Source organism: Scleropages formosus, chromosome 8, assembly GCF_900964775.1.
Source record: "Scleropages formosus chromosome 8, fSclFor1.1, whole genome shotgun sequence".
NCBI classification, from domain to species: domain Eukaryota; kingdom Metazoa; phylum Chordata; class Actinopteri; order Osteoglossiformes; family Osteoglossidae; genus Scleropages; species Scleropages formosus.
Window position 1 is genome coordinate 21,687,607 of NC_041813.1, and position 25,715 is coordinate 21,713,321.

The following is a 25,715-nucleotide window of genomic DNA, read 5'->3' on the forward strand; positions in this document are numbered from 1 at the left end:
TACGTCCCACTCGTCCTCTGTGTCCAGTTTGCCCCGAGTGACTCGTTCACAGAATTACGCCCTGACACCTTACACTAGTGTATTCACAGCATTATGTTCTGCTGTGTCACATTGCCGCCGGACTCCCTTCAGTTCTATCCCAGCGGTCTCTTCGCACACTTATTCATCAGTGTGCGTCCTCTGACTCCTGGCTCTGTTACAGGTTGTTGTCCTCTTTCACTGACTGTCTTATGCACCGGGGTAATTCCGTGTCATCTTTGACATCAGGACAGGGCACTTTGTTGCCTGCCTGGAGGACATGGACATCATGGTCTTTCTCTCCAAAGCATTAGCGAACGTTTTTCCCTCTGGGAAACGGACCGTGTGGCCCGCTGCCACGAGCACCTTTTGGCTTGTGTTCAAGGTTATTGTTTCCTTTTTATTGCTGCACTAAAATTAGCACTCATAAATACAGACTAAGTGTCATGACAAACAGCTCATCTCAGTTACTCGGACGACTTGCGGCTACCAGAGAAACTTGAAAAAAGTATTTAAGAAAAAAGAGACACTTCTGTGGTTTCTGATTATATTGAGTGGGGAAAATGAGCATGCGCTCAGGCCGATGTGCGGGGTAAGATTGTGCGTTTCAGACCCACTGGGGCAATGTTTCACTTGCAGACATGTTTCTTATCTACAGTAAGACCAGGCATGTGTGTGCCAGTCTGCTTCCTGTTTATAGTCACCTAGCTGAGCAGGAAGGGTCCTGTTGTGCCTCCTGTGCATCTCCGTGACTGGGGTTGTTCACGTTAGTGGCAGCACATTAGGGATAGCCTACAGGTTGGTGCTGCTGTCTTTGGACTTGGAGCACTTGAAGGACCCAGGTTCAAATCCCACCTCCTGCTTGTAGTACCTGTGATCAAGGTGCTTGCCCTCAATTGATACAGTAAAAATTGCCCAGTTGTATAAATGGATTAGTCTCTTTTAGTAGCTTAATATTGTAAGATCCTTTGTAGAAAAGTGTCGGAAAAATTAAAAAAACATAAACAAGTTTAAATACATGGGGCAGCTGGTAGCATGGTGGTTAGAGCTGCTGCATTTTGACTCAAAGGTTGCGGGTTCAAATCTGACATCTAGCTTTAGTACCCTTGAGCAAATTGTTTCAGTAAAATTGCCCGGGTGCATAAATGGGTAAGTAATTGTAAGTAACTTAACATTGCAAGTCGCTTTGGAGAAAATCATGAGATGAATGAATACATGTAAACATGTTAAAAAATAAATAAATAATAATAATAATAATAATAATAATAAAAAACATCTGGGGGAAAAAGTAAAACGTCAAAGGCGGTGAGGATTGAGACTGCAGGTACCAGCACTGAAGATCCTCTATAAAACAGATGTACATTGTGGTGAGAAGATTAAACTGTCAGGTTTGCTTCTGGTGGAAAAGTCAGTGAAAATAACTGTTCAAAGAGAGATGGAGAGTGTTTACATGGTCCAGAGTACCGAGGAGCCCCAGCGGAGTGGGTGTGTGGAGAGATATGGACTGGGGTCTGCTACACAGTCTCACACGTACAGCCAACCTTTTACGTCACTGGATGACAATAGCTTTAATTTCACCTCTGTCAAATAGCTCTTACACAGATACACTGACAAGGTGGTGCTCAACGCATGACTGAAATACGTGAAAATACTTTGAATGAAAAAATATGAGCGTGTTTCAGAGTTCTGCCTGTCATGATAGCCTGCGACATGGGTTTGAATCCAAGTTGCGTGGCACACAGGACTGCACACCACATCCATCACAGCTGCACCTGGGTGGGAGACAAGGGTCAGGTGCGGCCAAAGCGAGTGATTTAGAGTGGTCTGGGAGAGAAGTGAGGAGACAGGAGTGCAGAGCATCAGAGTGGTATGGCTGTGACAGAGGTTGAAGGATCTAGATGAACAACTCACTGGTGCCACAAGTCCCTCTGCATCTCGACTGAGCAATTACTTCAGAGCGCTTTCAAAGTACAATAGCGCAAGGTCCTCTGCTTCCGTTTCATAACTCTTATATTTTTGCCATTGATTGTTTTGTGCTCGTTTATCGACAGCTTTGCAAGGTCGCCCAGGGCCTCATAAGAAAATTGAGGGTGCTTCTTCAGAGTCCATGGTCCACCTGAGCCACCAGGCCGCACATGTATGCCCCATACACACCTTTCTCGTGGTAATTAAGAAGAAGAGCACAAGATGTTCATGAGCAGACACATTGATTGTTGTGACATAGCTTGCTGGGATAAAAGCAAGGCTAGCGCTGTTTGTACAGCTCAGCTGTGGCACAGAAGTGGGATTTACTTTCAGCATAACCTTCCATTTCATCCAGTAGATGAAAATGGGAAGAATGTATATGCACTTATATCCTCAATTCCGTAGCGCTGCTGTCTCACAGCACCTGGGTGGTGCGAGAGGACGTGGGTTCGATCCCCACTCAGTCTGTGTGGAGTTTGCATGTTCTCCCCATTGTCTGCGTGGGTTTCCTCTGGGTGCTCTGGTCTTCTCTCACAGTCCAAATACATGCTGTTTAGGTTCCCCCATAGAGTGTGAGTGACTGTGTGTGTGTTCCACTGATGTATGGATGAGTGACCTGTTGTAAGTAGTGTATCTAGCAGTGTAAGTCACCGTGGTGAATAAGGTGTGTGGGCTGATAACACTACATAGAGTTCATTGGAAGTCACTTTGGAGAAAAGTGTCTGCTAAATAAATGTAAATGTATGTTTCTATCTATATGTATACATCGAAGTTGCCAATGTCCCTAAGACTAACATTTCCTAGTTTATTTTTGGTTTTTTCCACAGTTTTATTTTCTAAAATTCTCTGTTGTGAAGTGAAAATGCCTGTGTTCCACTTTATGCCTTTAGAGGGCAGGTATGCAGATGCGATTTCACCTAGAAAATGTTTTAGTACAGCTATTATCTGAGACTTTCGCAGAAGCTACCCATTGAATAACTAGGGGTATGTGTCTTTTACTACGCTTTTTTTGGTTGGAAACTGGAAAAAGTTCAGATTCCTGCAATCAATTTAATGTGATCCATTGGTTGCTTCCCCATGGCTGCTTTTGTGGAAATTTACCATAAGGTGTGGTTGGCATTTAAGGTGAAACACTTAAATTCTCCCCTAAGCATTCTCCCCTCCTGATCTTCCTTCACACTACAACTCACCTTCCTCTTTTTTGTACACCTTCAATGTTAAAATTGAACCTCTGTGCAGTTTGTATGTCCTGGGACCATGTGTGTGATCACTGTGTTGCAGGTGATGGTGTTCGTCCACGCCCGGAATTCCACGGTGAGGACAGCGCAGAGCCTCATCGAGATGGCAAAGAACCGCGGCGAGGCCTCCTTCTTCCTGCCGGAGCATGGACCTGACTATGGCCAGTGTGAGAAGCAGGTGGGTTGCTGTCTTGTGCCAGCTATTTTACAAGTCGTCAACCTCCAGCAGTAAAGGTGTTTATGTAGTGAACGAAATCTCTCACACAGGTGTAGTATCCCATATACATTGTGCTCACTAGTTACAGGTGATCGTAATTTGGTAATATTTACATTGCTGCTCGCAAATTATTCAACGAAGGCAGAATTGGATGTAGGTGCTGGAGGGGCTCGAGTTAGGAGATGTAAAAGTACCGCTCGTGTCAGGTCCCCAAGTCCTCAGGAGGAATAGGGGATAGAAAGAAGCCTCTTTTCTTGGGCAGCGATTCCCAGTAGCGAACAACACCATTTGATTGGCAGTACAAAAAAAGATGCAGGGGGCACCACACTTGTTTGGGTCCTTGCAGGATATCATGTCCTGGGCACAAAGGTGTGTTTGAGACTTTTTTAAATTTTCTTTTAATTTAAATTGGACAATAAGCGAGGCTGTAGATTCTCAACAGAGCCTGTGGGACCCTCTGAAATCATTTAGGGTTTGTTCCGTGGAGTGTATCAGCAGAGCATCACGCAGCACAACTTGGGCCTGAACACCTCTTGTCTCTGGGTATGGCAGCCGTCAGCCTTGATGGCATCTCTCTGTGCACCTGCACACCCAACATCGTGCCAAGGACAACGGTGTCTCACACATGTCCTTTTGCTCAGGTGAAAGAGTAAACTATCACCTGCACTCTTATGCAGCTTCATAAGAATAATCCTCACTTCACTGTTGTGTTCATGCCAAAAGTTCACACTTACTCACACACTGCTACACAAACTGTACATTAGCTGCACACCCCACCTTCTCCCAAAAAAAAAAAAATGTAAACTTGTAACACGTTTCACCCGATGAAATAAAGAGCCTCACTTGACACATCTCCACCCAAGCATGGGAAGTGGAGTTCTTTCAAATATTGTTGGATGAAGGTGTGGTGGTCTAATGCAGTGCACTCGCTTTACATTCCTCCAGGGAGAGTTTTCAGTTGGAAACGCTGAACGGTTAGAATAAAGCAGCCCACTTTATGTCTGTGTAATTTTTTAACAACTAACACCTGACCCTAAAGCTATGAAGTTGTAAACTTGTTGGTGACCCCTGAAACGGTGACAACAGGGTTGAGAGAGAAGAGGAGAGCACAGGCGGACCCTCCAGTCCTGCCTGAACCAATCGGGGCTCATTAGTTACTGTCTAGCCCGGCGGCCGAGGCCACTGTGGCCGCTGATCAATACCGCAGGATGATTGATTTTATTTAGCCAAACGTGATACTGTAAGACAGGGAGTCGATAATCCGCCTCGAAAGCATGTCTGCGCAGAATTTCTCGTCCTGTCATGATTTATTACTTTCCCAACATCGTCAGTCCAAATCGAAGGCTTTCATCGGGCCTGCGCCAGTGCTCGCTGGCTCTTGCAGCACTTTGTTACAGAGCACTTTTGCGCACGTTGGAGTTCCTGCAGCACCAAGATATGGGCAAGCCTCTTTTCTGGTGTGTGTTTTGGAGGAAAACCCCACTGGAGTTAAAGGTCAGCAGCTTATCTCCTTAAGTACATCATAATGGAAAAAGACACCACATTGGGGGGTTTAAATCCCACCATTGATGTTATTGTTGAGATCGTGAGGGATTTACACTGCATGTATGAGTGACGATATGATGCGTGTGTATGGCACATCTCTCTTCCATAATGTGTACATCAAATTATGACTTATACACCTGGTATCTAATCAGCAGGAAGATAGATTGGTGTATAGTTCGGTGTAAAGATAACTAGATGGCTATATGGATACATGAGCATATAGATGGATAAATGGACATGTACATGGCTATAAAGACTGACAACTAGATGGGTACATGGATGGATGGATAGACAGCTAGATAGAAAGAAAATAAAGAAATTGATCCTGGGGGAAATAGCACAAAGCTACAGCAGCATACCTGCAAAGGAGACCGAGGCCACTGTAATAACACAGGAACAAGCAAAGGTCATAAGTGTAAACAGTGGAAATAAATTAAAAGTTGGACAATGGGAGTTCAGCGCCATGGAGACAGGGAGGGGACTCATTGTAGAACTTCATGGTTGCGAAGGAGTGAGTATGGGCAGCATAGTGAAGAGACAGGTATTACTTAAACTATACTGATGTCGTTAATGCAGCAGGTCTTCATTTGAAGTTAAATGTATTTGAAATGCCTCTCGTTCGGTCTTGGTTTATTCAGACTGAGCGTCAGATGGAAAATGGAAACATAGGACAGGTCACTACTGGGGTCTCCGGAAGCATCTTTCTGATTCCTTATAGGTCACCAATGCTCTTGGAACAGTACAGAGTTTGAGTTGAGCCTTTTTTGGTGCCTCTGAAACTACAGTGACACAAAGAATTGCCTGGTTAGTATTTATACCAAAGTGCACATAGCGTGGTAGAATAGTGTGTGAAATATATTTTTGTAATGAATGAGTAGCTTGCCGAGTTGGTGTATGGAGGGCCAGGACGCCATTGATCTCTGGGGGCTGCGCTGGGCTCTATCTATTTTGGATGCTAACGCCATATTTAAATATCCCCCAACAGGCTGCGTGTGATAAATTTAGTAACCTTTCTGCTCTGTTCCCTGGTGCTTCGCCAAGATTAATGCCTCACTCAATGCCTTCTGTAATGTTTTTTCTATTTAGAAGAGATTTATATTAATATAAAGATCAAGCCATTCATTTGTATTATTCTTTTTGGCAAAAGAAATATTTACAGCTGATTATTTCTCATCTGAAAATAGCATTCATTTTCTTTCTGGAAGAGTGGTTAAAATAAGTAAGTAAATGTAAGTTGATGAACAGTAGGATCTGTTTTTGCACACCACTGGAGGGGTGAGGGTGGCAGCAGCAGGTCTGTAAGGAGGAATCATGTTCGAGGTGGGACTTTTTACTTCTTCACCAGGTGCTTTTTGGGGGGGGAGTGTCACAGTAGTTCAACTGATCCCCAGGGATGGACCCTGGCCTCCACATGTCAAACAAGTTGTGCATGTGGAAGCATACAGTACACATCAGCTGTGATTTATTTTTTCCTTCGTTCAACTGACAACTTTGTCTGAGGTGACTTAGTGTTAAATAATTAGCTTGACCCATTTACACAGCCAGGTGTTCTTACTCTGTAAATACCATACCAACCCTAGGACCATTGGACTGCAGGACTCAGATTGCTACACTGACTGCTGTCCCTTACCTATTTAAGAAAATTAATTAATCTGTCTTTCTCTAGGTTATTTGATGACTTTCAAAAAGATTCACTTAATTGAAAAAATTTCTAAGTAATAAAAATAAATGTAGGGATAAACAATGCTTACCTTAGGCCAGGTTAGCTCCGTTGTCATGGAAACAGACTTCGGCTGTATGGTATGACCCTGTGAGTTTCGCTTGGTATCCATAGGCGCTGAGTGTCCCCTTCCCAAATCGCTCGGAGCCAAAAGGCCCTTTGACTTGCGTGTAGTGCTTGTAAAGGGGTTAAATTCGTGTTTATTTTCCTATTCCATTTTTCTTCCACTCACAAAATCGGTTCCATTTTAAAGGTTGCCGTGTCATGCAAACAGCTTGATTAACGTTGGGAAACTTGGACACTGTTTTTGAAACGAATAATAACTGGTTGAAATCCGTTGCGATAACCCAGTGCATTGTGGGAGTGAGCTTAACACAGCCCCGAGTCCCCGGCCCTGGCCTGGAGCGCATCATCACGCAAGGCCCATCCCAGGGTGCAGAAACGGACACCCACCAGCTCCAGAGACAAGCTGAGCGCGCTGCTTGTTAGCACAGCTAAAGTGCTCCGCATTAATATTCATAGGTGTTTTAATCTCTCTTTTGCATGTGCACTGAAACATTGCACCTATAAGGTCAATTATATAATTTGGCATTTTTTATCCTACTTAGCAGACCCAGGTTATTTGTCAAATCTTTCTGCTTATTCCTGCTGTTGTTGTTAGTTTGTTTTATCTGAAGTTCAGAAGCAGCTGTCAATCAGGCTTAGATATCTTATTGCCTCAATTTGAATAATTGATAGAAAAATAGGAAGAACATACTAGTTTAAGAAATGCCTTTACAGATCTTGCCCATTAAGTAGAGCTAAGCGACTACTTTGTGATTCGTTAGGTAACAGGTTGTTAATGTTGAACGTGTGTCGCTGTGAGGGGATCTGACTATCTCAGCAGGACTGAGGCTGGATTGGGGTTTAGGGTTAGGGCAGGGATACTGTTAGGTGGATGGCAGACAGAATGGAAATAGTGCCGTACAAAGGGCCATGTCGTATATAGAAATAGTCATACCTCGAGACACAGAATTTGCCCACGATTTGCGAATTTGACCCGTTATAATCTGTTACTGTCACCCTGTTTGGTCTGTCCAGACTGTGTCAGTTTGTTTTGAGAGTGTGAATTCAATAAATGTGGCTGAGAGTGGCAGTGCTCAGTCACCAGAAAGGATTTGGAAATTGTTGGCTTCTCAGGAGCAGAGACCAGAGTGCCAGGGCTGTGCAGGATGACAAAACCTGTGGGGGTCCAAGGCCACCTGGCTGCCCTTTGCCACACAGTTAGGGTAAAAATGTTCTTCATCGGACACTTTCCGGAAATGCCGGGAGGTCAATGAATTGAATTCGAGTTGAAACAGCCTAATGAGTCATAGGTTTCCTAACAGTCTTAGGTGTGTTGATGCCCCAAAGAGCTTTGCACAGGATGAAAGTTTCATGGGTCCTGTAGTAAATGGTTCTGGTAGTCCCACATTGGGGTAGTAAACACTGCTATGGCTGCAGAGGCCCAGTGCTGTGTGTATCAGTGTATGTTAGAGAGACTCACTGAGACCTACTTGTCCTACGCCTGGACTCGAGAGCCACAAGGTGTGCTGCTTTTTTAGTGTCGCCTCCCAATTGCTTTATTGAAGGTAATTGCTTAGATGGTAAGTCACCTTACCCAGCTGTCCAGGGTAGATCGTTTGCCACTTTAAAAAAGCCGCATGTTCAGGGCTGCAGTTGTGGACGCTTATTCAAGCTCATTCTGTCTCCCTCTCCCTCTGTCTTTGTGTCTCACTGCAAGAAGGGGCCCTCGTTGTGCTGACTTGCCATGTCCAGGCTTCACTAGCTCTTCTAACACCTGACATTTTTGAATGTGGGCATAGCGCTGGTTTGTGGATAATGCTTTGGTCTAGTGATGCTCGCACTATTTAGCACTAAAGATGGCAATTCTTACTTGTTTACACCACTCAGTGTGTCACATTGTGCAGAGAGGTACTGTAACATCTTAAAGGTGTGTTTTCCACTGGGATTGTCTAACACTGTGGGTACAGTGATTTGATAGCCCCTCTACAAGTGTATGGAACGGCTACGTGTACGTGGCAGCAAAGTGACACCTGTTTTGGTACATAGAGCCCCACTACCCTTTGTAGCAAGCCCAGAACTTAGCAGTAACGGGCAGCAGGTGGCATAGTGGTTTGAGCTGCTGCTGTGCACTTCACCACGAAGGACCCAGGTTTAAATCCCACCTCCTGATGTAGTGCCATTGACAGAGTTAAAATGTTTATTGTTAGAATAGAAGTGACCCGGCTGTCTAAACGGATAGATGATTATAGTTTGAAAGTGAAAGTTGCTTTGAAAAGCATTGGTTAATTAATGTGACTGTAAAATGTCATGGTTAAAGTTCTCAGCACCTGCCAAGCTTTAGACTGCCGTTGGTGATCTCTACAGGAAGGTGCCGTTTCTTGATGTTCCACATGTGGGAATGTCTCATTATGGTGTGCCGCCTGTAACCGCAGCCATCGTGACCCTGCCAGTGCCTCTGTGGTCACCACGCCCTAACTGCACCGCCTGGCTGTGTCTCCAGCCCTATATGGCTCTCTAAGCACACGCCAGGGGCTCGGCATGCCCTCTGGAAGGGAGCGCTTGACGGTGTCCAAACTGGCTCACTTGTTACCACTTTCGTCAATTTCATTTGCATTCCAGCATTTCAGCAGGAGGCCATCCGCGGGCAGCACGATCTCCTGCCGATCGGAATTTTTGCTGCGCGGGGAGTTGCAGTGGACACAAAGAGACATCTAGTGCCGAGGATTCGGAATTGCACCATGTAGGCCGCTCAACTGCGGCCCCATGATTGATGGATTGATGCCACTGCTTTGCTCGGGGCAGCATTTCGTCGCTCTTTCTAATTGAGGTTCCCCCTTCAACATCCTAAATCACTTCAAGTGCCTCCTCAATAAAAATATCTCTAATTCAAATTTATATTTCCAGCTTTTCGTTTGTGTGCGAAGCACGCGTTAAAAGCACCATTGCACAGACAGCACCCGAAGAAAACTCAGGCAGGGCTACGGTGCTTTACCGTATGATTTACCATATGATATGTTCTGCATATGTTGGCTGTGCTAATGGCTGCATTCTTCGTGCTCTTCATTTGAGCAACAGAGAGCCCCATATGGCACACAGGGGAAGACCAAGAGCCTAGGAAATGTCAAGTGCAGTTTGCACTGGTCTTCCCCAGTGACCATCAGCCCCCAGATAGGGGGAGGGTCACGTCCTCATGTTGCCTTCATAGCGCCCTGGTTTCTTACAAACTCCGCCTCTTGGCACTGTCCTGAGCATTGTCTGTACGTTTACCTGAGGTCTTCCTCTGCTAGTCGCTTTCCTATGACAAAGGAGTCGTGCCAGAGCAACGAGCCTGATTGTCCAATCAGTGCACACTGCTGTAAGCTTTTAAACTGATAATAAACTGAATTTCAAAATGTGAAGAAAGAGCCCTAAATTGTAGCCCTTGGACTCGTCCTGTCCGACATACCCAGAATATCTGTGTAATCTCTTTCCTTTTGTCTCTCTCTCTCGCTCTCTCTCTCACAAACACCCACCACACACAAATAGAAATGTGCGACTGGTAAACACCTGCTGTCAAAGCCTCTAAGTGGGGAAATAAAAGCCCTTTGAGTACCCCTGGGATGCCTCTCCAGTAATAAGGAGATTTATTATGGATATGTGTGCGGCGTGACTGTGTTCGTCCAAAGACGCCCAAGGGCTGTGCGCAGCACTCTGATGCTCCCTGAACGTTGCAGGTCCTTTGTCGCCACAAGGAGTTTTTTATTCTCAGGACGTTCAGCCTTGCTCCAGACAGCAGGGATTTGCTGTTGTCTTAAGCTCCTGCAAATGAGAATAATTTATATGCTTTTGTATCATGGAGAAATAATTGCTCAGGACAACACTTTGATGCTGGAATTTTTCTTATCTGTTCAGTGTCCATTTTACCTGTTTATTTATATATCCGCTTTATGGAGCCGCTGATCAGACAGCCCATAGAAATGAAAGAAACACATATAAAGTCCCTGACAGTGTAGATTGTGCTGTGGTTTACTGGGGAGCACTTGAGTTGTAGGTGGCAGATTTTAACGGTGGGGACTCAGCCGTGGAGCTTGAGGAGAACGGAGGTGAGTTTGGTGGTTGAGAAGGTGGAAGGCAAAACAGGAGCCCCCCCTGCGAATCATAGAGGGAGCTAAGTACTGTACTTAACCAAAAGCTCCAGTTACATAAACAGATGCGCGCTGAAAATGTAAGCTCTGGAAGTCACTTTGGATAAACATGTCTGCTGAGCAGCTGAATAATGCAACAGCAGTAATGCAAAAGATGGATTTATATTTAAAAAACTTACATTGAAGAAAACAATGCTACAACTACACCTTAAAACAACACCATCTGGTAGTTTTCTTGAGCTTTTCCGATGTGTGTAAACAGTTTTTTTTCATCCAACTGCTGCTGCTCATGGGAGTTCTGACTGAATGAGCGCCTGTCAAATGGAATTACAGTAAAAGATGACCAGTGTGCGTTGCTCTCAAAGACGGTGGCACATTACATTCTCCCAGCCTGAACTCCCTGCCTGCGCTCAAGACTCAGACTAGGTAGGGGATTTTAGGTATTGGAGCTGCTGCTGCTTGTGATCCCAGAGTGAACACATGGGGTGAGCCTCACGAATTCAAGTTTGGAATTTGCTGGTGGGTTCCTTGGTTGGGGGTGGGATCAGTTTTCTCCTGCCCACAGGGAGCCTGAGGTTCCAGTGATGTATCAACCCAGCAGGGAATCGATGGGAAGAATTGGTCATCCAGGAGGGTATTGAGTGTGTGTACACGTGCTGCATGAAAAAGTGTGTATCGGTGCATGTTTCTATGAGGACCTTGACTAACAAAACTTATAGGAGAATATTTGACAGTTGGTGAAATTAAACTGGTAATACTTTTGTTTTCAGTTTAGAAAATGAAATGATTGACTGTGTTGCTCTCTCTCACTCTCTGAGGACATTCCTGATTTTTCCATACAAAAATTGGTTGGGAGGCAAGTGCGGCAGAATTACATTAGAACGTGTAGCTTCATTAGTGGAGGTATGACAGTTGTGTGGTAGATCTTGCTGTTCTGGTAGAATTGTGGTAGTTGAGTGGTAGGTGTGGCTCACTGTTGTGCAAAAAATAATTTCCCCTTAAGTTTAATCAACCTAATTAAGGAGGTTATTACAGTCAGCTGTCAGACAGTCGGACCTGTCCAGTATAATTTTCAACTGTTTTTCAACCTTTGCCTGCAAAAGCAAAGTCGGCAGAACTGGGATTCACAGAGGCACATTATGCCATCCTTTAAGGTAAGTTCTGATGGCTTTCAGAGGTCTGTAAAAGATTACACAGCAATTTCTAAGACTCTGAACCTCAGTGAAACCATGGTCAGAGCAATGGAGAATGAAGTAGTGAATTCATCCAGCAGTGGGCATCCTGGCAAAATCTGTTCACCGGAATGGTGTAAAATGAACAATCTCAAGAAAATCCATAAAAACAACATCCAGGAAACTGCAGGCCTCTCTTTCTTCAGTTTAACTTTGTGTTCATGCTTTCACAAAAAGAAAGACACGGTGCAAAAGTAGGGGCACGTTGGACAATAGGAAGGCAGAAGCTATTGCTCACTAAAAAGAACATGAAAACCATCTATAGTTTGCCAAGAATTTTCAAGATTTCTGGAAGAATGTTCTGTGGCCTGATGAATGAGAAGTAGAACTTTTTTCATCACTTCGTCCACTTTATATCTGGCAAAATCTGAACATGGGGTTTCAGAGTAAAAAACTGCAGTTGGTGGCAGTGTGATGGTCTTCGGATGTTTTGCTGCCACAGGACCTGAGTGCCTTGTTATCACTTGAAGGAGCCATGAATTCCTTTCTGTGTCAGAAAATACTAAAGGAGAATGTCAGATCATTGGTTTGTGAGTTGAAGCTGAACCACAGGCGGGTCATGCAGCGAGGTAATGATCCCAAACATAAAAGCAAGTCAGCATAAGAATGGCAAAAAAAAAAAATCAAAATTAAAGTTATGGAAGGGCCTGGCAAGAGTCCTGACCTAAAACTGGTTGAGATGTTGTATCAGGACCCATTAATTTTGGAAGTAGTTCTGCATGGAGTGGACCGAAATTAGTCCATAGGGATGTGAGACCCTGGTTAACAGCTGCGGAAAGTGTTGAGTTGCAGTCATTGCAGCTAAAACTGACACAACCAGTTACTGACTGTAAAGGGATGATCACTTTTTACACCTATGACTGCACATTTTATTATGATATGAGCCAAGCAAAATGCCATAAGACTATTACTGGTGTCACATTTTCCTTCTCAGACTCTGTTCATATACTAGTAGAACTGGCAAAAAGAACTGAACATCAAAAAATGGAAAAACGGAGAACATTTGAAAGGGGCTAAATATTTTTTCCACAGCTCTCTAGGTGTGGCCGATCTGTTAGGGGTGTGGCTCTTGTGTCATGGATCCTGCCACTCTGGCAGAGGTGTGGCACCTTGAATATGTCAGTTTTCCAGAAGGGGATTCATGATCAAATAGCTACAAGGTGTGTGTAGCTCGTAAACAGGTGAATTATGGAAATTGCACCCCTCCCCACCACCACCACCACCGCTGAGATAATGAAATCCTTTTCCATTTTCACATTTCTGGCTGTGCTGAGGTGGATTATGGGATATCAAAGAATGATTGGAGCAGGGAGCTCAAGGTTTTTAATCTAAATATTAAGACAGTTGATTTGGAGAGTAAACACAGGTCTGTTTGAGCAAACTTTAGGAAGCCATGCAATCACAATTGATATGCAGATCACATTCATAGAGATGTAGCAGCACAGACACACAGGCGTGCACTTAAACCAATTCCGAAAGGAGAGGTTCAGAGAAACACACACATATATGTGCAATACATAAACACAGAAATACGTGCTGACACACGCGCGCTAAACTCTTACATGTAGACTGAATCGCACACGTAGACACAAAGGGAAGATCACACGCAGGAGCTGCGTGCAGCACTGTGATGGCTGCAGGCCCTGTTGTCAACTTTGTTTAAGGCACCGTTGGCGGCTCGGCCGGCTGGCACATTAGCAGTCGGAGCGAACGAAGGCGATCATCACACAGCCGCTTGGCCTAATCTGGCCTGATCACAGCCGCCATGCGCTGCCACCTTAAATAGAGGAGTGCTGTCGGCCGCTCGCTTCGCATTCTGCCCGAGCCGAGCCGACCTAATGCACCGCGACACCACAAAGCAAACCTTATCTTTGGCATTTCAATTAGGCCTTGGTCCATACACATGTGCACGCGTACACACACACACACACACACACACAGAGTGCAGAAGAAGACTCGAGAATACACAGGTCTGGAAAGTCCTGCTGCATTTTTGGTGTTAAGAAGGGTAATTCGCCCCTCCACATCTGACAAATTGGTGGTCCAAATTTTAAAGTCACTAGGTTCTCGGTTTTAGCTCCAATGTGGATGTCTTTTAGACCCACTTCTCTTCCGATCTCCCAGTGGGTCTGTACATTTGCATCACGTCATCTGTCATAATCACCCTTTTCATATCAGTCTCTCTTCTAAATGCACCAGCAAAAACTGGTAGTATTAGACAACAAACTGACTCTGACAGTCGTGTGTCTGTATCTGAGACTCTTAATCTTTTGGAGGAATGCACTTCTGTTTACTCTGATTTACTCATCACTTTGGAAAAAAGCATCTGCTAAATGAATAATGTAAACGTAAGTATAATAAGATTGAAACTAGGAGCCTGGAGATGAGGAGACGAGAAGGGAAGTTAATGTCTTTTCTCATCTTACAGCTGTAGTGCGTTTAATGAGTTCAATAGTGAATGTTTCATATCGTTTCTAAACCTGCTCCTAAGGTTAAAGGTCACTGCCAAGCAGTGTGGTCTCATCAGTTGAGCTCCATACAGGACTTCATGCAGTGGGGACCCCTTATCATAGCTGTAGTAACTGATAAATGGTGTTTGTTTCTTCTGTGTGTATGTGTGTTAGCTTTGCCAAAGTTTGTGTGTGTATATACTCCTCATGGAATGAGAGAAGACGGTACATTCTGGGAACTAGCTGAAGAGACTAAGGAGTTGTCTTGCAGCATGCGGAATGATGCTGATGATCCCTGTCCAATTGTCATAGCAACCGTGATCAGTGGAAAAACGCAGTACATATAAAAAAAAGTGCAGATCCATCTTTTTTACACTAATGGAGTCCACATCCATGCGTAGATACACTTTCAGCCCCTTGCACATTTAGGGCTGGTGTGCACTTAACGCTCGTTAGTCACACACTTTCGTGAGCACACGTACACAGTCTCACAAACCCGTGATGAAGGGTACCGGAGTGCTGCTTTGTATCGGTACACTTTGATTTCACACAAGTGTCAGCCAAGGCAGCTTGCACTTGCTGCCAAACACACCAGATCTGTGGTACAGCACACACACATACACACACACAGACAGAGGTAGGCAGCAAGACAGCGGGAATGGTTTGAAAACAGCTCTCTTGCGTAGAAGCGTACGGAGGAGAGCCCTCTCTGACAGCCGTCCACAGCCCAAGTCCAGGCCTAACAGGCTTAATTAGCCGATCAACACATTCCCAGTGCGGAGAGACGCTCACCGCAGAACCGAGCGCTCTGGAGGAGGCAGCTTGTTAGGAGACAGGAGGGCAGAACTCATTATGGAGCTCCTCCAACCCTTGAAAACCAGACAAAGGCATGGCACTATCCTGAAGCTCAGCGAGCACAGGGTCTGTCCACGCGTGTGTGTTCAAGCAGTTTACACGCATGCAGCACACCAAACAGTACAAACACTGATCCAGACATCCAGCATCTTCGTCCATTCCACGCATAACAAAACGTTCAGCAAAAACATATGCTTTCTGGTGGAGATATTATATCATAAAACCAACATATAGTTCCATCTCTAGTTCCTTCTGTCTGCCGTGAACCCTTCTCTCAGTTTGTACTCTGGTAAACTGAGGAAGGTGACACGTACATACAGGATATGTTCTTCACCCTTCGTGAACAAGGTGCAGATGAGTGGAACTGGAGGGACAGCAGTGTGGCTCCATGCCTGGCCACTTCTCTAGAGGCTGTGGTGGGACACCTGCATCCCTGGGGCAAGGGTGATGATGTCGCTCATACATACAGCCTGTGTGTTGGGCCAGGAGATGCTGTGAACCTGACTCTTGTCACGGGTATGCTCTACCTGAGGACCGCTGGGAGACTGAAGACAGCATTACATCACCAGTCCTGGTGACAGCGCACAACCACGATCAGTTCTGTTGTGCCATGTGATATTGGGATCGAGGTCAAGAGAATGCTGGGCGGAAGTCAGAGCCATGCGGATTATTCGTGCTGCGTTGACAAAGTGTGAAAGGTCAAATTGCCTTTGGTCAGCTCTCCTCTCCTTGATCGCTTCTTTCACCTGTGACATGCTGTCCATTGTATTAAACAGTGTGTGTTTAGGCTCACACAGACACCCTTCAACAACACAGGTCACCATTTAATAATCCTCTGATAGACCCAAGAAGCGGCAAGCTTGATGTCTTTTGGCTTTTCCCAGGAGAATGCACCATGATACTCCATTCTTTTAGGGGTTTGGCCTTTGGGAAGGGATCTGTGAACGTCATGACGCTAACCAGCGCTGGCTGCTTTGCACGTGCCCGTAGACGTCGTCTATATTGGTGTTCTAGAATGAATCAGGCGTGTGGGGTGGGGTGGGGGGGTCCGGCAGACGCTCCTCTAATGGTCTTTTTCATGATAGAGCTGCAGCCTTGACGCCCATTGACCTCTATTTGGACGGAGAGGGAGAAATCAAACTATCTAACGGGGTGGTGATTATTGCCTGGGCAGGTTGCGACCTCCCCCACCGCAGCGCTGCACCACATGCATTTCAATCGCCCTTTTCCCCGCAACCCACTCCCAAGCTGTGCGTGGGTGTGCTGCGATGGGGCTTCTGGGGTGTGTTTGAATAGGGTGTTTGTGCCTGTGGTCTTTTGTGGGCATGCAAGTGTGATCCTCTCAGGTGGAGGAATTGTATTTATATTTATTTATTTAGCTCCTTACACTGATTTACTCAATCATACTACAAGGTAGTTTTTTTCATTTTATCAATTCAGGGTAAGTACCTTGATAAAGGGTATTACAACAGGGGGTGGTATTCGAAGTGCAACGTAAGACACACACATTGTTATGGATTAGCAAGGTCTTTTATTTAAGATAGAACAAAGTAAAGAACAAAAGTGCTTAGGGTTTTATATTACTTGGTTACTGTGCCAGTGTAGGAACCGTTACTCAGTGAGGTAAAGCTGGTCATACTGTGATAATGGAACTGGATCGGGGTTTAGGTTACATATTCAAATCCCCAAAGGGGTACAGTTTTAGCAAGGCACTTAATCTTCAGCACCCAACTACATAAAAAGCAGTAAAACTGATAAAATTGTAAGAAAGTGCTGAATTACAGCATCTTTTTAGGAAATTAGTGCAGTGCTATTCCAGTCACGGAGCGGTGAGTGAGCAGCAGCAGACACAGGTTTCAGGAGCCCATCCCCCTTTTACACTACGAGCAAATTCCTTGTGGCAGTAATTAAGAGGATTATGTTAATGAGCCGGTGTGACCCTCACATTAGACATCCTCCTTCCAAACTTGAGCATCATTCCTGTCATGCTGTCCCCATATGGGCTTCGTTCATGCAGGCTCTCGACCAGGTGATTGCCGGTTTTGTGTTCTGCTGGACCTGCTGGTGTTCTAGACTGTAGGTTTACAAGGTGAGGGTGTTTGTTCGAAAAGCAACTGGGTTTAGAGATGTTGCTGTGACCCGTACTGCATGTAGGATAATATTGTGGTGTATTCCGTGTTCGAAAGGGTGGTACGAATACTAATGGTGGTGTATGTTGGGGCACTGTTTGTAATTAGAGAGACTGTGGTTCGAGCCAAAACCCGCATCCCTCTCGTTCCCCTGTGAACAGGCAGCGGTGCGAGCGGATCAGGGTGTGTGAACGCCGACACAAACCCCCTTTGCCGAGCAGGACAGGCTGCCCCCTGCTGTCAGCGTTACTTCTGCTGTCTGTGTTCCCATGTGCTCTGTGTCGGCGCCGTGCAGAAAAGTTTCACCTCTGAATTACCCCGTCCAACAGTGTGGCTGATACGATGAAAACATGACACGCGTTTGGATTTAAACATCAAGCAGTTGCCCTGTCAACTGAGACCCAGGCAGGGAGGATGAGGCAGGAGGTGGCGTCGTGGTTAGCGGTGCCACCTTTGGACTCACGAGCCCCAGGTTTGAATCACACCTCCTGCTGTAATGCCATTGATGAAGGTATTTTCCCTGGATTGATAAAAATTCTCCAGCTGTATTAAATGGGTAAATCGCTTTAAATAATGTCATACTGCCAGTGGAGACAATTGTCAGATAAAGGAATAAAGTAAGTACTGTGCATCGTCTCTGAGAACTAAAGTGTCGCTTTGCTTAGTTCTGTAGATACAAAACACCTCTCTGCTTGTGGGCCCAAACGAGTGTGTGTGTTTTCCTTTCCCCCATGGAAAGGCACTTGACTTTTCACGCTTTCACACGGTGCTTCGTAGGCGTTGCGGCATCGTGGTTTCACAGATCTGAAGTTTATGCAACCCTGCCAAGAGCTTTGGTTTGCCGTTAAAGTAACAAGGCGAAATGAGTGATGTACAGTACACAGAATTATTATTATTATTTAATAGCAGGATTTCCGGGGATGCCTGTGAGTGTTGAGATGACCTTCACCTGGTTCATTGGCACTTCCCACTGTAATTTTTCACTTAACTGCTGAACAGTTAATTTCCTTTTGGAGAAGTATAACTGAGCCCAGCAATAATTATTAGCAGAGCATAATTAGCAATATCCATAGACCTCATTTATCCTTGTCCCATACAACACAAATTGTCTGAAGCAGTTGATAAAAATATATATGCTTTTTCGTACAGCAGGCTTATTATTGAGTACAAAGGCATTTCTCCCCATTACACTGCCATTTGACTGGGGGAAGAGTTGATGTAAGAACAGCAGTGGCCTTTGCTGTGCTATTCCAGCCTCTGACAGCTTTTTAAAAAGAACTATTCAGTCGCATTATTAGGCACTTACTGCATGGCTTTCGGGCCTTTTTGTACACTGGTACACAGAAATTCGATGAAGGAAACAATCATAAGTGAGGGTAATAAAAAATTAGTGGAAAAAAGGCCAGTTGTCAGTATTAGATTATTCTAACCAGTAGGTTTTAGAGAAAACAAGTCCCTCCGTGGGCATAAAAAGGATGAAAAGAAAGTGCAGTTTTTAAAACATTTACTTCCCCTTCTGTGCTTCCATGTGTTTCCTGTCCTGAGTGTGTTTATAAATAAAAAAAATATATATATATATATGGAGCGGCACGATGGCACAGCGAGTAGTGCTGATGTCTCACAGCACCTGGGTGGTGCGAGGGGACGTGGGTTTGATCCCCGCTCAGTCTGTGTGGAGTTTGCATGTTCTCCCCGTGTCTGTGTGGGTTTCCTCTGGGTGCTCTGGTTTCCTCCCAACATCTAAAGACCTGCTGTTCAGGTTCCCCCATAGTGTATGAGTGACAGAGAGAGTGTGTTCCACTGATGTATGGATGAACAACCCACTGTTAAGTAGTGTATCTAGTAGTGTAAGTCACCGCGGTGAATAAGGTGTGTGGGCTGATAACACGACATAGAGTTCATTGGAAGTCGCTTTGGAAAGAAGCATCTGCTAAATAAATAAATGTAAATATATACATATATTTTTTGAAGTTCAGACACCACAATTACCTTGGATGGCTACTGTGGAATCATCACCAAGTTCAGAAACACTTATTTGAAACAAGTGAAAGGGAGCGGTTAACCAGATAAAACACACGTCATGCTCCACACCTGTGGCAGAAAAGGAGCCTCCTAGTAGTAGCAGTCTCTTTTTTTCCGCACTCATGTTTTACTTTCTACATCGACGCGATCTGTGTTTACGATACCAATCGATAGATGGGAGTAAAACACACCAAGGCAGAATAGAAGTGCGGCACCACTTTAATTAAGGTTGTGTTTATGGCTCCTCATGGTGTGTTTTTAATTCAGAAGGTGGAACGCAGAACCGTCAGTCGTGAAGCACTTTAAAATCAGAACCTCAGAGTTTACGACAGAAACCAGCAACGGGTTAAGTAACAGCTCAATAAGTAAAAAGCTTAAATTAAAAGCTTATAAAAGAGACTGTAAAAAAAAAAAAAAAAAAACTGCTTTCCTCCTTTGTTAGTATGGGTTTGTTCTGTAATTTCTGTTGAGTTTATACCACATATTACAAAACAATATGTTGTCGTTGCCATGCATGAAAAAATACTTGTGTAACATAATATAAAAATTAGTATTTTTCTATAGAATATATATAAATTAATGTATTAAATGTAAACGTTTTCATATTTTGATTAGGTGATGTACCTTTCCAGCTTGTGTTTTTTCCCCAAAAGAAATATTGGTTATTGGACCCTGTCACATGGGGCTTTGCCTAATGTGGTGATTTCACAGTACAAATGTTTAAAACGTGTAAAAAGTGTAAAACCTTGTTGTACCTGGAATGGGTGCACAATACTTAGTGTTGAGTACATACCACAGACAGCTGTGTGTTGTTTTCAATCGACACTGCACACTCTCTGCTTTGTAACCCCAGGTCCAGAGGTCCCGAAACAAGCAGATGCGCGAGATGTTCCCGGACGGGTTCGGGATCCATCATGCTGGGATGCTGCGCCAGGACCGCAACCTGATGGAGAACCTGTTTTCCCGCGGCTACCTGAAGGTCCTGGTGTGCACTGCCACGCTGGCCTGGGGTGTGAACCTTCCTGCCCACGCTGTCATCATCAAGGTGTGTGTCTGTTTGCCAGCACTGCAAGGTTGTTTCATAGCCTCCGCTCTCTCTGCCAGGGCTCTTCACCAGCCTCTGTCTCTGACTGTTACTTTGAGTAGGGCACCCAGATCTACGATGCCAAGCGGGGCACGCTGGTGGACCTGGGCATCCTGGATGTGATGCAGATTTTTGGGCGTGCTGGACGCCCCCAGTTTGACAAGTATGGCGAAGGCACCATCATCACCACACATGACAAGCTGAGCCACTACCTCACCCTGCTGACCCAGCAGAACCCCATCGAGAGCCAGTTCCTGGAGAGCCTTGCCGACAACCTGAATGCCGAGGTGGGGTGGAGACAGAGCTGGCCAGTTGTGTGCTGCACTAAGCAAAGTCTGCGATGATCCGCAGATGTTGACTCAGATTCATAATTAATAGAACGGTTTCACAATGAAACTGAACCATTGCCTTTTGCATGTATGCAGTGAAAGACACAGCTGTCCACATACGAATGTAGACAGCTGGAAATGGAATGCAAATGTGCTGTCCAGTCACATTTCCATTAATTTTTATTAATTTATTCATTTACAGATGCTTTTCTCCAAAGCGGTGTACGAATCAGGGTGAACAGAAATGCATGTATGGATCACAAGCTGCATAGAACATGTCGTGAGATAAAGGCAGATCCTGCAAATATTTTACAGGATGTATCTGGTTACGGCATCAATGTCTTGCGAGAAGTAGAAACTTGAGTCGACTGTTACTCCCAGGCTCTTGACAGATAAGACAGGTGAAGTGAGTTTCGTCTTGTAGATTGTGGTCAGTCATCCATGTGGGCAATCTATTTGTAACCAACACAAGCGCATCAAGAACTGTGTCATATTATTACCTGATTTATGAGCACGTGCCCTTCATGAACTAGAGATGATTAATCAGTGCTCTGTAGGAGAGCAGTGTCAGGTCCTCTTGGAGAGCCTGTGTGTTTTGGGTGGAGCGCCTTTCTCTGCAAGAAGAGGTGGGCCCTCACGTTAGGTGCTGGTGTTGATCACTAGATGGCAGTACAGGACTTGGAACTGCAATTACGAAACCTCACCCTTTCAGCACTTAGAAGGGTTGCAGCACAAAACATTTTTTCTGGGGCGTGTTTCCAGTTTTAGGAATCCGTGTGAGAAATACATAAGAATGTCACACTGTCCACACAGGTAGGTTAGGGTTAGAAGCATGGGCAGAAGGCTTTGAGATTCCACTGTCTTTCTAGAACATTCCGTCTGCAGTGCCTGAGCTTCCTGGGACAGGCACTTTGTGAAAGGAGGGCTGAATGAGAGGCCGAAGAGACACTGCAGGTCCTAGATCCTTTTCTGCCAGACAGAATGCAAGTAGAATTTGCAAGCTCACCGCAAGCAGCCCAAGTGGAGGGAAGTGTGGGTGCAGTTACATGTTGCAGGCACAGGGGGCAGTGTTGTACAGAGTTGTACAGGCAGTCTTTTCTCACAGGTATCCTTAGAGGAGTCACAACCAGTGTGAACATGCGCACTGGAGCATGTTTAGTTTTGTTTAGCACTGTTGCCTGCCAAAAAACAGGACCTCACTCCACCTTGCGGTCCAGGCTTCTGGCAGCCGCTGGAAGCTTCTGGGCCTCAAGAGATGATGTTTTGGCAGATCCGCGTTGAAGCCATTCGCCCAACTGTGTCCTGTTAGTCACCAAGAGTGGCGGCTACTGTTCCCCACAGTGTTTGTGTTGCTTTGTGGTTTTTGACCACCCTCTAGTGGTGATGCAAAGTGCATGCTGCCAGAAACAGGAACGTTCTCACTTGAAGCAACATGTAAAGGCAGAACCGGGATAAGGCTGGGACATGTTTCTGACGCTGCTGTGCCTTCAGGGAGATGCAAACAAAGAATGAATGTCTGTTCTGCTGAAGGTGGCGCTAGGGACAGTGACCAACGTGGAGGAAGCTGTGAAGTGGCTGAGCTACACGTACCTTTACGTTCGCATGAGGATGAATCCACTGGCCTACGGCATCAACCACAAGACCTACCAGGTACCCAGCGCAGCCTGCAGCTCTCTCTCTGTTGTAAAGGTCACGTGGGGTGTTGTGTGTTCATAAGTCCTACTATTGCGCTTGCTCTGTGTCCATGTAGTTAGTATTGTAGGAGTTTGTAGGTATACTGGGTCCTCGACTTAAACACTTAAAGTGGGACTAGAAGTCTGTCTGTAACTCCAACCACTTTATCATACTCAATAAAAGCTTCATAATGCAGGTTTGATTTATTCATCAGTCAGGGTTTGTAGAAACCTCAGGAAAAGTTATGACAAATTAAAAAGAATTGCTGCAATATTTTTTTTTGTTCATTTTCAACTGAGTGTCTTATGCAGGGTCACCGGTGTTCCAGAGCCTATCCACACATTACTGTTTAATGCCCATTGTTGTCTCATTCATCCCATAAATATCTTCATCTTGTTATTGATCTCTTGAACAACAGAAACCTGGGTATGGAAATGAGCTGAAGTGATCCAGTCCCAAATTCCAGCTCTGTTTGGGTGAAAAGAAACACTGAGAATAGACCGAGTGCTTGAATACAATTTTTCTTTGAAAATGTATACCTGAGGCATGTGGACCCAGAGTATTTGTTGAAATACATACATTGAAGTGGTTTAACCTACTTATGTATGATTCTCTTGTAATCTGTTAGTAAAAATGCAAAGCATGACAAAACAGCCAAGGTGTCTGTTTCCCCATGTGTGCCAAAAGCTGTGGCAGTTTTTTTTCTAACCGTGCCAAAACTCAGATGCCTCCCAGCCTTAGGTATCACTTTGCTCCCCTGTGTTCAGATGGACCCGGGTCTGGAGCTGTACCGGCAGGAACTGGTTGTGGAGGCGGGCCGCAAACTGGACAAGGCCCGCATGGTCCGCTTCGAGGAGCGCACCGGGTATTTCTCCTCCACGGACCTGGGCCGCACCGCCAGCCATTTCTACATCCGATACAACACCATTGAGGTACGGGATGTCGGAGCCGCGCCCGCATCCCTCCAGTGGCACGTTCAGGGCTGTCTTCGTTTACTTTCCAGTTGTGCTCGGTTGCTGAAATAGTGTAAAACCTACACTGTTTATAAGTAGACACCCTTCTGTTGGAACTGTTGGTGGAGGAATACTCTGTGTGTCACTGTTGCCCTACAGTCATCTGTGTGTGTTAGGAAAGCCTCCTCCACCATTAAATAAAACCAGGAGCAGGAATGAAGTGGGCTATTACAGGTAATACTGGGGGGACACTACTAGCATGGGTGTTTGCTCATGTCATTGTGTTGCTTTGTTCTGGGGCAAATCCACAAAGCATTATTAAGCAGTCCCTGGATCATGGTAATTACCTCAGTGAATCACATTCATTAGTTTCTTCTTTTACAGTGATACTTGCAGTTTTGTCGCCTATGGTAAAAGAAATCTCTATGATGATGCAGAATGGGAATAAGTAATTTACCATGGGACTCTGTCTCGGGTGTTTTTGACAAGCACTGACCCTCTGGCTGACAGCTTCTTCTCACTCCCACCCCACACACACACCCTGTGAAGACATTCAATGAGCTGTTCAACGCACAGAAGACCGAGGCAGACATCCTGAGCATCGTATCCAAAGCTGAAGAATTTGAGCAGGTCAAGGTGAGACACACGGTTCCTGTTTCAGTGTCATCTTCCGGTTGTGCTGTGTGTCCCACCACCGGGAGACGACCCCAGTCTGATCTGCTAAAGGAGCTCCCGATTCCACTGGCCCCTCTTTCCATTCCCATTTCTCCTCTTTCCTTGTTTTTCACCTTATTTCCCATACATTTACATTCATTCAATTGGCTTGTCTCCAAAGCGACGAACAACTCCTTTCACCAGCCCAAACACTTTTTGTAAACGCTGTTTATACGGATGGAAAATTTATGATCAGAATAATAAAATATATGTATGCTTTTAGTACTTCTGATCATTTTATCTGTACATGTGCAGATTGTGTTATTCTTCATGTGTTGTACATGGTGGTTCAGTTTCAGCCTGGAGGTGAACGCTGTTGCCTGTCCAGGTCACAGCTGGGATGATGTGGCTGTGCCTTTGCAGAATGAGAGGTGCCAGTGGGGGGGCTACAACTGACTGCTGCTGCTTCTTGATCGACAGGTGCGCGAGGAAGAGATGGAGGAACTGGAGCACCTGCTGCACAATCACTGTGAGCTCCCTGCGGCAGGTGGCGTGGAGAACGGCTACGGCAAGATCAACGTCCTCCTGCAGACCTACATCGGCCGTGGGGAGGTGGACAGCTTCTCCCTCATCTCTGACCTGTCCTATGTAGCTCAGGTGAGACAGCATGTCTCCATCTCTAACATCTGGAAGGTGTTTCCAGACAGTCCACCTGCACTCAGTTATGGAGAACTGGCCAAGCCACTGGAAACCATCGTCCCTGCAAGGTGCTGGGGACACTGGCTCTTTTTCCAGCCCAGCTGCCCTATTCACATCTCCCTGAACATTGGTTTCTCGCTTCGAATCGTAGGATATACTAGCAAATTGATATAATTAAACCTGTTGTGACTGGGCAGCTTCTTCCGTGTCACCTGACTCCTCTTGCATAGCTTTGGTAACCATCCGTAACAGTTGCTCTTCACCCAGGATGTGAGTGGGAGCCTACTCTGTTCTGTACACGGCATGTTTGAGATGTGCCTCTTCCGAAATGACTCCTTAAGCCACAACATGTGGTATGCATCTCAACACAAAATTTATAGCAGTACTTATTATCCTTTATCAGGCACCCATAACTAGACTGTAAATGCTCGGATCATGTAGATTCATGTATATTGTCTTCCTTCACAAATATTTCCATCTTTTTTAAACTAAACAGATCTTTTTCACTGCCCACATCAATCTTTGATTATGTTCCTTTGGATTTTTTTTGTTGTCTGTTAAAATCAAATTATTTGGTTAGTCTGGCTATTATACATTAGAGATGGTACGTATTTCACAGTGACTGGGAGCCAGGAATCCTTTGTGTTCAGCCTTTTTTTTTCCACCCGTATCGCCTCCCATCCTCTGCTGAACCCATTTATCTCTGGTTTCCCGCGGTAACCGATTCCATGTGTCTGAATATTTGACATAGTTTCAGCGAAT

At 45.2% G+C, this 25,715-nt stretch overlaps 1 protein-coding gene across 2 annotated transcripts in view; it reads left to right on the plus strand.

The window, feature by feature from the left end:
• Positions 1-25,715, plus strand: part of ascc3 (activating signal cointegrator 1 complex subunit 3) — a 159,877-nt gene that overhangs the window by 96,649 nt on the left and 37,513 nt on the right. For both annotated transcript variants that reach the window (XM_018757274.2, XM_018757275.2), the window contains exons 14-20: positions 3,265-3,399; positions 20,414-20,605; positions 20,707-20,931; positions 22,504-22,623; positions 23,415-23,579; positions 24,150-24,236; positions 24,735-24,911. In XM_018757274.2, coding sequence (XP_018612790.1) covers positions 3,265-3,399; positions 20,414-20,605; positions 20,707-20,931; positions 22,504-22,623; positions 23,415-23,579; positions 24,150-24,236; positions 24,735-24,911 — 1,101 coding nt within the window. The remainder of the gene's footprint in view (positions 1-3,264; positions 3,400-20,413; positions 20,606-20,706; positions 20,932-22,503; positions 22,624-23,414; positions 23,580-24,149; positions 24,237-24,734; positions 24,912-25,715) is intronic.